The 13,163-nt window shown below is 48.7% G+C and overlaps 1 protein-coding gene across 2 annotated transcripts in view; it reads right to left on the reverse strand.

Moving 5' to 3' along the window:
- Nucleotides 1-1,744: 1,744 nt before the first annotated feature.
- Nucleotides 1,745-13,163, reverse strand: part of nlrc3l (NLR family, CARD domain containing 3-like) — a 20,274-nt gene continuing 8,855 nt past the window's right edge. The window contains exons 8-13 of one of the 2 annotated variants that reach the window (XM_029715845.1): nt 6,062-6,624; nt 5,834-5,962; nt 5,654-5,700; nt 5,182-5,458; nt 2,894-3,109; nt 1,745-2,795 (exon numbers count right to left, since the gene is read on the reverse strand). In XM_029715845.1, the coding sequence (XP_029571705.1) occupies nt 2,427-2,795; nt 2,894-3,109; nt 5,182-5,458; nt 5,654-5,700; nt 5,834-5,962; nt 6,062-6,624 (1,601 nt within the window). In that variant the 3' untranslated portion in view covers nt 1,745-2,426. Of the gene's footprint in view, nt 2,796-2,893; nt 3,110-5,181; nt 5,459-5,653; nt 5,701-5,786; nt 5,963-6,061; nt 6,625-13,163 lie in introns of both variants that reach the window. The other variant, XM_029715844.1, reaches the window with a different exon arrangement.

Below are 13,163 nucleotides of genomic sequence, written 5' to 3' on the forward strand. Positions count from 1 at the left end.
AATAAACCCCCCAAAAATTCTCACAAGTGTAGCATAGGTTGTGCACTCTGCAAACAATGTGTCCACTCCGACAATGAGAACAGGACTAGCGGAATAATATTCAATGCATTAAAATAATTACCGTAATCAAAGTAACAAACATTGTGGATTAGAAATCATAGGAATTAATAGTAAACATACTGCTGGTGATATGGGGAAGTGATATACACTAACAATCAAACCCAAACAATTCACACAATGAAGTTATGAAACAAATGTGCACAAATTGGCGGGAAAGAAGTGCATTGTGGAGAGAGAAGTGCATTGTGCATCTGGGTGCATGGTCAATCTGACGTCTGCATTGGCCATGCAGCAGAAGTCAGGGCAAGAACGGCCTCGGCAGAAGTCAGGGCAAGAACGGCCTCAGCAGAAGTCAGGGCAAGAACGGCCTCAGCAGAAGTCAGGGCAAGAACGGCCTCAGCAGAAGTCAGGGCAAGAACGGCCTCAGCAGAAGTCAGGACATTCATACACCTTGCGGAGCAGTGCAGAGCTGTTGTCAAGGGAGTGTGCTTATACAGGATGTACCACCCTCACCTACCGTCAACCAATCATGTCAACGTGGAGCTATACAGAGCCCTCCACATTGTTACAACATTTGGGAGGGGCATAGTGAAGCGGTATAGAGCTCGATTTGGCCTCTGGAGGCTCCACCACCTTTTTGAATCAAGCATAAATTGGCTTTTGGTCTAGGCCTCAGCAATGGATTAGTTCACTGGGATAGGTGCAAATATATATATATATTTGTTACTGCTCAACGAAAACAAATCTCAGTCGACAACAGCTTAACAACCAAACAATGGACCAGTCGACTAATTGGGGTCAGCCATGTTAAGCGTAATCTAAAGAACTAACTGGATAAACAGGGTTCAATTCATCATTATCTGATCATTCAGACAGTTATTTCTGAACCCCCTCGGGTTGTGCCATGGCGGAGATCGTTGTGGGCTATACTCGGCCTTGTCTTAGGACGGTAAGTTGGTGGTTGGAGACATCCCTCTAGTGGTGTGGGGGCTGTGCTTTGGCAAAGTGGGTGGGGTTATATCCTGCCTGTTTGGCCCTGTCCGGGGGTATCATCGGATGGGGCCACAGTGTCTTCTGATCCCTCCTGTCTCAGCCTCCAGTATTTATGCTGCAGTAGTTTATGTGTCGGGGGGCTAGGGTCAGTCTGTTACATCTGGAGTATTTCTCTTGTCTTATCCGGTGTCCTGTGTGAATTTAAATATGCTCTCTCTAATTCTCTCTTTCTCTCGGAGGACCTGAGCCCTAGGACCATGCCTCAGGACTACCTGGCATGATGACTCCTTGCTGTCCCCAGTCCACCTGGCCGTGCTGCTGCTCCAGTTTCAACTGTTCTGCCTGCGGCTATGGAACCCTGACCTGTTCACCGGACGTGCTTATTGCACCCTCGACAACTACTATGATTATTATTATTTGACCATGCTGGTCATTTATGAACATGTTAACATCTTGACCATGTTCTGTTATAATATCCACCCTGCACAGCCAGAAGAGGACTGGCCACCCCTCATAGCCTGGTTCCTCTCTAGGTTTCTTCCTAGGTTTTTGCCTTTCTAGGGAGTTTTTCCTAGGGAGTTTTTCCTAGCCACCATGCTTCTACACCTGCATTGCTTGCTGTTTGGGGTTTTAGGCTGGGTTTCTGTACAGCGCTTTGAGATATCAGCTGATGTACGAAGGGCTATATAAATACATTTGATTTGATTTGATTTATTGTGATATGGATAATGTTTTTTCCTATCTCCCAGCTCTACTGTACACCTTTCACCCCAATACCCAAACCACAAAACACACACAGACATGTCATTTTAAACACTCATAAAGGTGTGCACATATAAACACTCCCTTTCCATCAAGTGTGTTAATTAAAGGAATAATTAAAATGTTAACTAAAAACCTGATTCTACTACAACTGAAAGTATAACTGGCTAGTGTCAGTGATGGAGAAGCAATACATGACAGATTCTGTAGCTAGGATCCCTACTGTCTGTATCCGTCCTCCAGTGTGTCATGTTGTTCAGTAGAGGACGAACAGGCTGTTGGCCACACAAGTCTAACAAGCACTGTGGTCGTTATCTTGACTGCTAGTTAATGGGTTATACATCAGTCCTTACAGACTCAGCACAGTCACGGAGTTTGTTCAGACACAATGATTAACTCTTTCTGGTAAGACACATTTGTGATTTATGCCTTCTCTTTCTCTCGGTCTGTCTGCTAGTTGGATGAGACACACAGAATGTTCAGCGTTTTGGCTTCAGCGGGGCACAGAGACTACACCAATACTTTAGTCGCATTACCTTTCATTTTACAACACAGAGTTCAGTGCATCAGAGACAAATGATCAAACATGTTTGCTAACAGCAGGAGACTGTTCAGTCCTCAGACGTTTCCAGCTCCCTGAGGCATTCGCTAAGGTTGGTCTGTCTCTCTGACCCTGCGCCGTCCTTCCTCTTGGTCAGCAGCCTGACCACGTCCTCCAGACCTTTCAGTGGAGGGGCGTTATGGGGGAACAGCAGCCCTCGGAGCAGACCGTCATTGAGCGTCGTGGACAAGCCACACAGGAAGCGCAGGAACAGGTCGTACTGGCCGACAGGAGCACTGAGGTAACGGTCAACGGCTTTGCGGTACATGTCCACCAGAGTGTGCTCCTTGAACAGCTTGGAGACGCGGTGGGACTGGTCTAGAACGTTCCGCTCCTCCAGACGGAAGGTGAGCCATACATAATGTGCAGCCATGAACTCCTGATGATAAGAACACATTCATTATGACATCTGTCAGTCTCAATAATGATACCTCAAATCAAGAGAAGTAAAGTCATGTGACAGGAAGTCCAACCCACCAGGAAGCTCAGGTGTGTGAAGCAGAAGACCCGCTTGTCTTTGGTATTCGCCCTGGGAAGCTCAGTGCACAGGCCCGAACACCAGGCCACCTCCTTCACCAGCAGACTGTGCTCATTCAGGTCCTCTTCATAGAACACAGAGCGGTTACTATCCAACAGCGTCAGAGCCAGGCGACCCAGCTTCAACATGAACACTTTGTCCATTTCCGTCCATTTCTGCTTATAGGAATAATACAGTAATAATATATTTGTATTTCTTCCAGGTTCAAAAGATACCTTACACAGTAAACACACCACCAGAACACAACCTAAACCAATGTCATATGACATCATAACATGGAGAACACTCTAAACAAAAATCAAACTCCTGGGACCAGACCCTGAGACTTTTTAGAGACGTTTAGCATCGGGAAAAAAATGTCTGACTAAGTCTATACTGTACGTAAGACCTAGTACACAACTAGCAGGTAAGATGAGTAAGCCAACATTAGGGAGGAGGTCCTCTGTAGCTCAGCTGGTAGAAAATTGGTGCTTGCAATGCTAGGATTGTGGGTAAAATTCCCAGGGCCACCATACATAAAATGTATACACCCGTGACTAAGTAACTTTGGATAAAAGCGTCTGCCAAATGGCATACAGTGCCTTCGGTAAGTATTCAGAGCTCTTGGCTTTTTCCACATTTCGTTACGTTACAGCCTTATTCTAAAATTGATTAAATCGTTTTTTCCCCCCTCATCAATCTACACACAATACCCCATAATGACAAAGCAAAAACAGGTTTAGAAATGTTTGCTAATTTATTAAAAATAAAAAACTGAAATGTCACATTTACATAAGTATTCAGATCCTTTACTCAGTACATTGTTCAAGCACTTTTGGCAGTTAGAGTCTTCTTGGGTATGACGCTACAAGCTTGGCACACCTGTATTTGGGGAGTTTCTCCCATTCTTCTCTGCAGATCCTCTCAAGCTCTGTCTGGTTGGATGGGGAGCGTCGCTGCACAGCTATTTTCAGGTCTCTCCAGAGATGTTCGATCGGGTTCAAGTCCGGGCTCTGGCACATTCAGAGACCTGTGTGCTGAGGGTCGTTGTCCTGTTGGAAGGTGAACCTTCGCCCCAGTCGGAGGTCCTGAGCAGGTTTTCCTTCAAGTATCTCTCTCTACTTTGCACCTTTCATCTTTGCCTCAATCCTGACTAGTCTCCCGGTCCCTGCCACTGAAAAACATCCCCACAGCATGATGCTGCCACCACCATGCTTCACCGTAGGGATGGTGCCAGTTTCCCTCCAGACGTGACGCTTGGCATTCAGGCCAAAGAGTTCAATCTTGGTTTCATGAGACCAGAGAATCTTGTTTCTCATGGTCCGAGAGTCCCTTAGGTACCTTTTGGCAAACTCCAAGTGGGCTGTCATGTGCCTTTTACTGAGGAGTGGCTTCTGTCTGGTCACTACCATAAAGGCCTGATTGGTGGAGTGCTGTAGAGATGGTTGTCCTTCTGGAAGGTTCTCCCATCTACACAGAGGAGCTCTGTCAGAGTGACCATCGGGTTCTTGGTCACCTCTCTGACCAAGGCCCTTCTCCCCTGATTGCTCAGTTTGGCCGGGTGGCCAGGTCTAGGAAGAGTCTTGGTGGTTCCAAACTTCTTACATTTAAGAATGATGGAGGCCACTGTGTTCTTGGGGACCTTCAAAGCTGAAGAATTTGGTACCCTTCCCCAGATCTGTGCTTCAACAATCCTGTCTCTGAGCTCAATTCCTTCCACCTCATGGTTTGGTTTTTGCTCTGACATGCACTGTCAACTTTGGGACCTTATAGACAGGTGAGTGCCTTTCCAAATCATGTCCAATAAATTGAATTTACCACAGGTGGACTCCAATCATGTTGTAGAAACATCTGAAGGATGATGAATGGAAACAGGATGCAGCGAGTCTCCTAGCGAAGGGGCTGAATACTTAAGTAAAAAATCTAGCGTTATTTTATTTTTAAGAAATGTGCAAAATTTTCTAACCCTGTTTTCGCTTTGATATTATGAGGTATTGTGATGTCATTATGGGGTATTGTGATGTCATTATGGGGTATTGTGATGTCATTATGGGGTATTGTGATGTCATTATGGGGTATTGTAATGTCATTATGGGGTATTGTGTGTAGATGGCTGAGGATTTATATTTATTTAATCCATTTTAGAATTAAGAATGTAATGTAACAAAATGTGGAAAACGTTATTAAGGGGTCTGAATACTTTCCGAAGGCACTGTATCTATTCTATTATTAGGAGGGTGGATCAGACCTGTGAGTTGGGGTTTTGCCCGTAGTATTTCTCCAGCTTGCGGTTGTTCTGGATGATCATGTAGTGGATGAAGAAGGATGTAATCTTGGGGGGCTTGTCTCCGTAGTCATCGTGGTTACGGAAACCCCTCTCATACACCATGGCAACCATCCAGCAGCAGAAGGGAATATGACACAGGGTGTAGATGGTGCGGGAGTGCTTGGTGTAGCTGATGATCTTAGCAGCCAGAGACTTGTCCGAGTAACGCATGCTCAGATAGTTATCCTTCTGCTCGTCACTGTAAAACAATAAACAGACAATAAAACAGCAATAAAAGTCAATGGTTAGCATTTTATATCAGTGTTAAGTTTCACTCAGTCTCACAGTGCTTATCATTGTGTTGCAACAACTCAGGATGTTAGAGAGGTTAGTTACTCCAGGAAAACAAACACTATCCTAACTCCCCATACCACCCTCTAAACATCACACACACCTGTAGCCCTGTATCTCAGTGACACGGTGGATGTACTCAGGAGGTATCTGATTGGATGTTAGAGAGGTTAGTTACTCCAGGAAAACAAAAACTATCCTAACTCCCCATACCACCCTCTAAACACCACACACACCTGTAGCCCTGTATCTCAGTGACACGGTGGATGTACTCAGGAGGTATCTGATTGGTAGCTGCACGTCTCCCAGTCAGCCACAAGAGGGCCTGCGGCAGCAGAGAGCCTCGGATCAGATTTACCAACAGGGAGTCCAGGGGAATAACAGCCTCAATGTCACTTACAACAGGAGTGTTCTGGAGGAGAGGAGGGAGAAGGAGACATATCTTATAGGTACTGTACAGAGCAGTTCCATAGCCAAACACCTCATCTCAGCCCTGTCAGAGTGTGAGCACCTTGAAATCGAGATTTCCTTGGTAGATGTCGATCCCGTCCATGACAAACAGCACCTTGCAGTCTGGCTGCTCCAGAAAGTCCATGGAGCGTGTCTCGTTGTGATACGTCTGCAGCAGCTCCAACATACTGATGTCCTTCTTCTCAACTATGTTCCGCTCCCTCAGCGACTGCATCTCCCGGAACGGAAACGGGAACACAAACTGAATGTCCAAATTAGCCCGACCCTCTGCCCAATCCAGCATGAACTTCTGGACCGCCACAGAGTTTCCGATTCCGGGCACTCCCGTGGTCAGAACACATCGTACTGGAAACCCATTCATGGACCGGAGACGGAAAATGTTATTCCCACCAATCATGCTGTCTGGGGAGGCAACCTGGGGCGGGTTGGGGGGATCGGACCGGACCTCGTGCAACGGATTGACCCCGCCGTGACCTTGGGTGGAGATTTGGGGTTCAACGTAGACGTACTTCAGGTATAGATGATGGCCCGCCCGGGGTACACCCTCAAAGATACAGTTGTGTCTCCGGATCAGACCACACTTCAACTCATACTGGATCACAGCTAAAGAGGGGGGGAAAGACAGAGAGAGAGAGGGATGGAAGAGGGGGGAAGACAGAGAGAGAGAGATGGAAGAGGGGGGAAAGACAGAGAGAGAGAGATGGAAGAGGGGGGAAAGACAGAGAGAGAGAGATGGAAGAGGGGGGAAGACAGAGAGAGAGAGGGATGGAAGAGGGGGGAAAGACAGAGAGAGAGAGGGATGGAAGAGGGGGAAGACAGAGAGAGAGAGGGATGGAAGAGGGGGAAGACAGAGAGAGAGAGAGGGATGGAAGAGGGGGGAAAGACAGAGAGAGAGAGAGGGATGGAAGAGGGGGGAAGACAGAGAGAGAGAGATGGAAGAGGGGGGAAAGACAGAGAGAGAGAGAGAGGGATGGAAGAGGGGGGAAAGACAGAGAGAGAGAGAGAGGGATGGAAGAGGGGGAGACAGAGAGAGAGAGATGGAAGAGGGGGGAAGACAGAGAGAGAGAGGGATGGAAGAGGGGGGAAGACAGAGAGAGAGAGGGATGGAAGAGGGGGGAAGACAGAGAGAGAGAGGGATGGAAGAGGGGGGAAGACAGAGAGAGAGAGGGATGGAAGAGGGGGGAAGACAGAGAGAGAGGGATGGAAGAGGGGGGAAGACAGAGAGAGAGAGGGATGGAAGAGGGGGAAAGACAGAGAGAGAGAGGGATGGAAGAGGGGGGAGAAGACACGAGATGAAGAGGGAGAGAAAGGACGAGGGGGGAAGACAGAGAGAGAGAGGGATGGAAGAGGGGGGAAGACAGAGAGAGAGAGGGATGGAAGAGGGGGGGAAGACAGAGAGAGAGAGGGATGAAAGAGGGGGGAAGACAGAGAGAGAGATGGATGGAAGAGGGGGGAAGACAGAGAGAGAGAGGGATGGAAGAGGGGGGAAGACAGAGAGAGAGAGGGATGGAAGAGGGGGGAAGACCAGAGAGACGCGAGGGATGAAGAGGGGGGAAGACAGAGAGCGATGAGAGGGATGGAAGAGGGGGAAGACAGAGAGAGATGAGGGATGGTAAGAGGGGGGAAGACAGAGAGAGAGAGGGATGGAAGAGGGGGGAAGACAGAGAGAGAGAGGGATGGAAGAGGGGGGAAGACAGAGAGAGAGAGGGATGGAAGAGGGGGGAAGACAGAGAGAGAGAGGGATGGAAGAGGGGGGAAGACAGAGAGAGAGAGGGATGGAAGAGGGGGGGAAGACAGAGAGAGAGAGGGATGGAAGAGGGGGGAAGACAGAGAGAGAGAGGGATGGAAGAGGGGGGAAGACAGAGAGAGAGGAGGGATGGAAGAGGGGGGAAGACAGAGAGAGAGAGGGATGGAAGAGGGGGGAAAGACAGAGAGAGAGAGGGGATGGAAGAGGGGGAAGACAGAGAGAGAGAGAGGGGATGGAAGAGGGGGGAAAGACAGAGGGAGAGAGAGGGATGGAAGAGGGGGGAAAGACAGAGAGAGAGAGATGGAAGAGGGGGGAAAGACAGAGAGAGAGAGGGATGGAAGAGGGGGGAAAGACAGAGAGAGAGAGAGGGATGGAGAGGGGGGAAAGACAGAGAGAGAGAGAGAGGGATGGAAGAGGGGGGAAGACAGAGAGAGAGAGATGGAAGAGGGGGGAAAGACAGAGAGAGAGAGGGATGGAAGAGGGGGGAAAGACAGAGAGAGAGAGAGAGGGATGGAAGAGGGGGGAAAGACAGAGAGAGAGAGAGAGGGATGGAAGAGGGGGGAAGACAGAGAGAGAGAGGATGGAAGAGGGGGGAAGACAGAGAGAGAGAGGGATGGAAGAGGGGGGAAGACAGAGAGAGAGAGGGATGGAAGAGGGGGGAAGACAGAGAGAGAGAGGGATGGAAGAGGGGGGAAGACCAGAGAGAGAGAGGGATGGAAGAGGGGGGAAGACAGAGAGAGAGAGGGATGGAAGAGGGGGGAAGACAGAGAGAGAGGGATGGAAGAGGGGGGAAGACAGAGAGAGAGAGGGATGGAAGAGGGGGGAAGACAGAGAGAGAGAGGGATGGAAGAGGGGGGAAGACAGAGAGAGAGAGGGATGGAAGAGGGGGGAAGACAGAGAGAGAGAGGGATGGAAGAGGGGGGAAGACAGAGAGAGAGCGGGATGAAGAGGGGGAAGACAGAGAGAGAGAGGGATGGAAGAGGGGGAAGACAGAGAGAGAGAGGGATGGAAGAGGGGGAAGACAGAGGAGAGAGGGGATGGAAGAGGGGGGAAAAGACAGAGAGAGAGAGGGATGGAAGAGGGGGGGAAAGACAGAGAGAGAGAGAGATGGAAGAGGGGGGAAGACAGAGAGAGAGAGATGGAAGAGGGGGAAAGAGAGGGGGAAAGGACCGCGAAGAGAAGAGAGAGGGATGGAAGAGGGGGGAAAGACAGAGAGAGAGAGAGAGGGATGGAAGAGGGGGGAAGACAGAGAGAGAGAGATGGAAGAGGGGGGAAAGACAGAGAGAGAGAGATGAAAGAGGGGGGAAGACAGAGAGAGAGAGATGGAAGAGGGGGGGGAAGACAGAGAGAGAGAGAGGGATGGAAGGGGGGAAGACAGAGAGAGAGAGGGATGGAAGAGGGGGGAAAGACAGAGAGAGAGAGATGGAAGAGGGGGGAAAGACAGAGAGAGAGAGATGAAAGAGGGGGGAAGACAGAGAGAGAGAGGGATGGAAGAGGGGGGAAAGACAGAGAGAGAGAGGGATGGAAGAGGGGGGAAAGACAGAGAGAGAGAGATGGAAGAGGGGGAAGACAGAGAGAGAGAGGGATGGAAGAGGGGGAAGACAGAGTGAGAGAGGGATGGAAGAGGGGGGAAGACAGAGAGAGAGAGGGATTGATGGAAGAGGGGGGAAAGACAGAGAGAGAGAGAGAGGGATGGAAGAAAGGGGAAAGACAGAGAGAGAGAGAGATGGAAGAGGGGGGAAGACAGAGAGAGAGAGATGGAAGAGGGGGGGAAAGACAGAGAGAGAGGGATGGAAGAGGGGGGGAAAGACAGAGAGAGAGAGAGGGATGGAAGAGGGGGGAAGACAGAGAGAGAGAGATGGAAGAGGGGGGAAGACAGAGAGAGAGAGATGGAAGAGGGGGAAGACAGAGAGAGAGAGGGATGGAAGAGGGGGGAAGACAGAGAGAGAGGGATGGAAGAGGGGGGAAGACAGAGAGAGAGAGATGGAAGAGGGGGGAAGACAGAGAGAGAGAGAGATGGAAGAGGGGGGAAGACAGAGAGAGAGAGGGATGGAAGAGGGGGGAAGACAGAGAGAGAGAGGGATGGAAGAGGGGGGAAGACAGAGAGAGAGAGATGGAAGAGGGGGGAAGACAGAGAGAGAGAGGGATGGAAGAGGGGGAAGACAGAGGGAGAGAGGTGGAAGAGGGGGGGAAGACAGAGAGAGAGAGATGGAAGAGGGGGAAGACAGAGAGAGAGGGATGGAAGAGGGGGGAAGACAGAGAGAGAGAGATGGAAGAGGGGGAAGACAGAGAGAGAGAGGGATGGAAGAGGGGGAAGACAGAGAGAGAGAGATGGAAGAGGGGGGAAGACAGAGAGAGAGAGGGATGGAAGAGGGGGGAAGACAGAGAGAGAGAGGGATGGAAGAGGGGGGAAAGACAGAGAGAGAGAGATGGAAGAGGGGGGAAGACAGAGAGAGAGAGATGGAAGAGGGGGGAAAGACAGAGAGAGAGAGGGATGGAAGAGGGGGGAAAGACAGAGAGAGAGAGAGAGAGAGGGATGGAAGAGGGGGGAAGACAGAGAGAGAGAGATGGAAGAGGGGGGGAAGACAGAGAGAGAGAGATGGAAGAGGGGGAAGACAGAGAGAGAGAGGGATGGAAGAGGGGGAAGACAGAGAGAGAGGGATGGAAGAGGGGGGAAGACAGAGAGAGAGAGATGGAAGAGGGGGGAAGACAGAGAGAGAGAGATGGAAGAGGGGGGAAGACAGAGAGAGAGAGGGATGGAAGAGGGGGGAAGACAGAGAGAGAGAGGGATGGAAGAGGGGGGAAGACAGAGGGAGAGAGGGATGGAAGAGGGGGGAAGACAGAGGGAGAGAGGTGGAAGAGGGGGGAAGACAGAGAGAGAGAGGGATGGAAGAGGGGGAAGACAGAGGGAGAGAGGTGGAAGAGGGGGGGAAGACAGAGAGAGAGAGATGGAAGAGGGGGAAGACAGAGAGAGAGAGGGATGGAAGAGGGGGGAAGACAGAGAGAGAGAGATGGAAGAGGGGGAAGACAGAGAGAGAGAGGGATGGAAGAGGGGGGAAGACAGAGAGAGAGAGATGGAAGAGGGGGGAAGACAGAGAGAGAGAGATGGAAGAGGGGGGAAGACAGAGAGAGAGAGGGATGGAAGAGGGGGGAAAGACAGAGAGAGAGAGGGATGGAAGAGGGGGGAAGACAGAGAGAGAGAGAGGGATGGAAGAGGGGGGAAGACAGAGAGAGAGGGATGGAAGAGGGGGAAGACAGAGAGAGAGAGAGATGGAAGAGGGGGAAGACAGAGGGAGAGAGATGGAAGAGGGGGAAGACAGAGGGAGAGAGGTGGAAGAGGGGGGGAAGACAGAGAGAGAGAGATGGAAGAGGGGGGAAGACAGAGAGAGGGATGGAAGAGGGGGGAAGACAGAGAGAGGGATGGAAGAGGGGGGAAGACAGAAAGAGGGATGGAAGAGAGGAAGACAGAGAGAGGGATGGAAGAGAGGACATAAATAGAGATTGGTTGGAGGGAGTGATAACAGTGAGTACAGATACTTCCCCAGTCACAGGTCTGGTGCAGACCTGGGTTTAAATACTGTCTCAGGTACAGTGCATTCGGAAAGTATTCAGACCATTTGACTTTTTCCACATGTGACGTTACAGCCTTATTTTAAAAAGTTTTTTTTTAAATCTCAATCTACACACAATATACCATAATGACAAAGCTAAAACATGTATTTAGAATTTTTTGCAAATGTATAAAAAATACATTATTTACATAAGTATTCAGACCCTTTGCTATGAGACTCCAAACTGAGCTCAGGTGCATCCTGTTTCCATTGATCATCCTTGAGATGTTTCTACAACTTGATTGGAGTCCACCTGTGGTAAATTCAATTGATTGGACATTGATTTGGAAAGGCTGTCTATATAAGGTCCCACAGTTGATAGTGTATGTCAGAGCCATGAAGTCCAAGGAATTCTCCGTAGAGCTCTGAGACAGGATTGTGTCGAGGCACAGATCTGTGGAAGGGTAAGAAGAAATGTCTGCAGCATTGAAGACAATGCAGGAGTGTCTTTGGGACAAGTCTCAATGTCCTTGAGTGGCCCAGTCAGAGCCCGGACTTGAACCCGAATAAACATCTCTGGAGAGACCTGAGAATAGCTGTACAGCGGCGCTCCCCGTCCAACCAGACATAACTTGAGAGGAACTGCAGAGAAGAATGGGAGAAGCTCCCCAAATACAGCTGTACCAAGCTTGTAGCGTTGTTGCCAAAGGTGCTTCAACAAAGTACTGGATAAAGGGTCTGAATACTTACGTAAATGTTTTTTTTTTTTGTAATAAATTTGCAGAAATGTATACAAACCCGTTTTTGCTTTGTCATTATTGGGTAGTGTGTGTAGATTGATGAGGGGGAAAAAACTATTTAATCAATTTTATAATAAGGCTGTAACTTAACAAATTGTGGTAAAAGTCAAGGGGTCTGAAAACTTTCAGAATGCACTGTTTTTAAAATTACTTTTCAATACAAGTATTCCCATAAACTAATTGTTTTTTTTCTTCAGATAAAGGTTAATGTATTTGGAAAGAAACTTGGAAAGTATTTGAAAATACTCATACACCGACTCAGACACTCCCATGCATTTAACCCAGGTATTTGAAAATAGTACTTGAAGTAAGTGTTAAATACTTTCAAATACAATTTGATTAATTTTTTTTCGCTCGTCTTTACTATTGATGGCCTGATTCATCCTACCCCCGCAAAACTATGTCAACTTTCCTCCACATCTAAATGTGATGAGTTTGCAGTATATTTCAGAGACAAGATGGCAAACAGTAAGCTGGGTATCAGTCAAGCAAGGCCTCATGAGAAGTTTGATATGTGCCATAGCCTACAACACAAAGGCACTATGGAGTTATGTTCCCTGGTTGACACAGACATGCTCAGGAAAGTGACGTCACAATTCAAGCCTTCTACGGGTCTTCTCGATCCTATCCCCACCACCTTCAAATACAGTTTTTAATTGCATATCTGAAGAAGTACAAGCTATTGCTAAATCACTCCCTGTTCACAGGCATTTTATACACTGCACTAAAAGGTGAAACCCATTCTGAAGAAAAGTAATCTAGATTCTTCAGCTCTTAGCAATTTTTTGGTCATTCTACAACCTTCCATTGTTTATCAAAAATTGGTTTTCAAACAGCAAAATTAAAGTGCCAACTGTATTTTTGAAAAATTCAAATCTGGTTTAGGTGCCCACCAAAGCACAGAGACCGCCTTAGTTAAAGCGGTAAAATGATCTTAGAGCCAACACAGATGCCAAACAGCTCTCTGTCTTTGTAGTCTTGGATTGGATTTTGTACTCTTGGATTGAAGTAATTCGACACTTGACCCTGATGTCCTTCTGGACA

Source organism: Salmo trutta, chromosome 26, assembly GCF_901001165.1.
Source record: "Salmo trutta chromosome 26, fSalTru1.1, whole genome shotgun sequence".
Classification (NCBI taxonomy): domain Eukaryota; kingdom Metazoa; phylum Chordata; class Actinopteri; order Salmoniformes; family Salmonidae; genus Salmo; species Salmo trutta.